Source organism: Triticum aestivum, unplaced genomic scaffold, assembly GCF_018294505.1.
Source record: "Triticum aestivum cultivar Chinese Spring unplaced genomic scaffold, IWGSC CS RefSeq v2.1 scaffold63834, whole genome shotgun sequence".
Classification (NCBI taxonomy): domain Eukaryota; kingdom Viridiplantae; phylum Streptophyta; class Magnoliopsida; order Poales; family Poaceae; genus Triticum; species Triticum aestivum.
The window spans coordinates 1-2,372 of NW_025227871.1; the positions used below are offsets into that span (position 1 = coordinate 1).

The 2,372-nt window shown below is 41.4% G+C and overlaps 1 protein-coding gene across 1 annotated transcript; it reads right to left on the reverse strand.

Moving 5' to 3' along the window:
• Nucleotides 1–425: 425 nt before the first annotated feature.
• LOC123172875 (ent-kaurenoic acid oxidase 1) lies at nt 426–2,287 on the reverse strand. The gene is made up of 4 exons (XM_044589775.1): nt 2,126–2,287; nt 1,382–1,915; nt 683–801; nt 426–593 (listed from the first exon to the last, which is right to left on the reverse strand). Exons 1-4 carry the CDS (start codon nt 2,285–2,287, stop codon nt 497–499), a joined length of 912 nt encoding a protein of 303 aa, XP_044445710.1. The 3' UTR covers nt 426–496.
• Between the last annotated feature and the right edge of the window lie 85 nt (nt 2,288–2,372).

Below are 2,372 nucleotides of genomic sequence, written 5' to 3' on the forward strand. Positions count from 1 at the left end.
AGATGCCATTAGCACCATTTTTTACTGCTAAAACAAGTAAATAGGTTTTTTTCCAACACTTGCCATTACACCCCAAATGACAATTGTGGTTTCAAGAGCTTAGAGATGCCTCGTGATGGGATCTCTATGACTATGCACAAAGGATGTGCTTCCAACTCTGAAGTTCATTGTGTGCTTACTTTGGATCCTGTATACCATTTCTCTCCATGATCTTGCTATTGTACCTTCACATTGCTATAGATTGCTACAGTATTTTGCAATCAAAGATGGTTGAGGACGCCCCCCATTTCAGGGGTAAATTGTGGTATAAGCACAAATTTCCTTAGAAAAGAAACATAGATAATGCAGAACATAAAGTCGAACAACAACCTCACGTTCAGAGAAAAGACAGGCTAACTGCAGATCCGATATGATCGTACATTATTGCCAATATTAACATACACACATGCACTACAATAGACTGGTTTATTTGATCTGATTTCAATTGATTGCGTGATCATGTGCTAAGCTTACAAAAGGCCATGGCTGCACCATCCGCTGGCCTTGGGTGTGGAAGGTAATTGATCTCTGCATCAGGATTGAGCAACTCCCATCTAAAACAATTAGTAAATATCAATATCTTCTTTGTATCCTGATTATCGAGGTAATTACTTAAGCTAAACAGAGCTAGTATTCTACTCACTCGTAGCCGACGCAGAGATGATGCAGGATGATGGTGACCTGTAGCCTGGCAAGCATGTTGCCTGCGCAGACCCTAGGGCCACCTCCAAACACCTGATATGTTCCTGCCTTAGCCGGTTCCTGCATACATACATTCATCATTTGATTTCTTCCTAGCCATTACCTCATACACTATTAGTTTGCTTTTCTTTTACTCAAATATTTGTTGGGCTTGCATATTCCTCTTAGAGTATCACATAGTTGAGCACTTCATCCCTAGATAGTTTCTGTAATTCAAAAAAAAAACTGCTTCTATTTTTTTTCTACGAAGTAAAAAATAATAATATATGCAGGACATGTGGTGTGAATTTTATGCACACAACCCTTTTGTTTGGACATAAGCCCATTTATGGAAATTGTGTAAAAAAGGTAATGTAGCTAATTTCTTTAGTTTTACTTAAATAGTCAATGGTCGTATTTTGTAACCACAATTCACAAGCACATACTACATACTGTAACTTGTATGAAGTTTTAAATTTCTAAATATCTTTTTGTGGGATAATATTTTTAGAATCTCGTAGGCATGATTTTGTCTTTCTAGGGACTGCCCAGAGGAAAAACTGCTCCAAAATGTAGTTGCTTAGGTGATTAAGTGAGCTCAAATAACTAAATAAGAAGAAGAAAATTGAAGCAAGCTACCATTTTAGATAGTTCTACTTACATCCCATCTGTTAGGATTGAAGGAGAGGGGATCCTCGTAGTAATTGGGATCAGTGTGCAAGGATCTCAACCACACCAGCACAGCCCAACCCTTCGGTATGGTATAGCCGCGGTACTCCACGTCTCTGTTTGCCACGCGGTGGACCATGGGGGCGATGTTGGCCATCCGGATTGTCTCCTCCACCACCTTGGCCGTGTACTTCATCTTTGGGATGTCGGTGTGGGTGATCATCAAACTCGTTGACGTCGACCCGCCTTTGCTTTTGCTCATCGCTATATTCTCCTCTCGAAGCTTGGCAAGGACGACGGGGGATTTTGCGAGGTGGTAGACAGCCCACATGATGGCGATGGTAGTGGACTCGTAGCCGGCGATGACAAGGGAAACAATGTTATCCACCACCTCCTCATTACTCAACTTCTTTCCCTGCTCGTCCTTCATCTGCATCAGACCGCCCATTAGATCATCGCATTGCCTGTCCACCTTCTTCCTTGCCTCCAGCTCCTCTCGGAAGATCGCGTCTAGCTTCCGGCGACTCTGCATACCATTAAATTCCTCAGAGGAATGATATAGTTGCACATTTCTCATATCAAAGTTACACATATTTTTGAAAACATGACCTACCCAGCTTGTACTGGTGAAATAATGACAGCCAGAATTCTGAACTTACAAATAAGTATGTATTTGTTTTGGTGGAATCAGAGATATACACTTCCAGAAACATGCAAAAAGGAGCAAACAAAATACCTTTCGAGCGCCGTGAGACGCTGTCCCTGGAAAATCAAAGGGGTATGCCCTTAGACCATCAAGCAAGTCGCCGAACCACCGATCGATCTTGTCTGTCAAAGGCGATGGCTCCATGCTTATGAACATCTTGCAGATGTTGGCAAACGTCACCTGCACCCCCATTTATTTATCAAACTTGGATTTAGTGTTGCACTGGATTAATTATGATAATATTATATGCCCAAATAGTTTTTTAAATATGCAAATG

Bases quoted from the DNA above. Each gene is read 5' to 3' on its own strand.
- LOC123172875 (XM_044589775.1), bottom strand. From the start codon at position 2,287: ATGGGGGTGCAGGTGACGTTTGCCAACATCTGCAAGATGTTCATAAGC. The intron at 1,916-2,125 runs GTATTTTGTTTG...AATGGTATGCAG, and splicing joins CGTCTCACGGCGCTCGAAAG to AGTCGCCGGAAGCTAGACGC. The intron at 802-1,381 runs GTAAGTAGAACT...GTATGTATGCAG, and splicing joins TCAATCCTAACAGATGGGAT to GAACCGGCTAAGGCAGGAAC.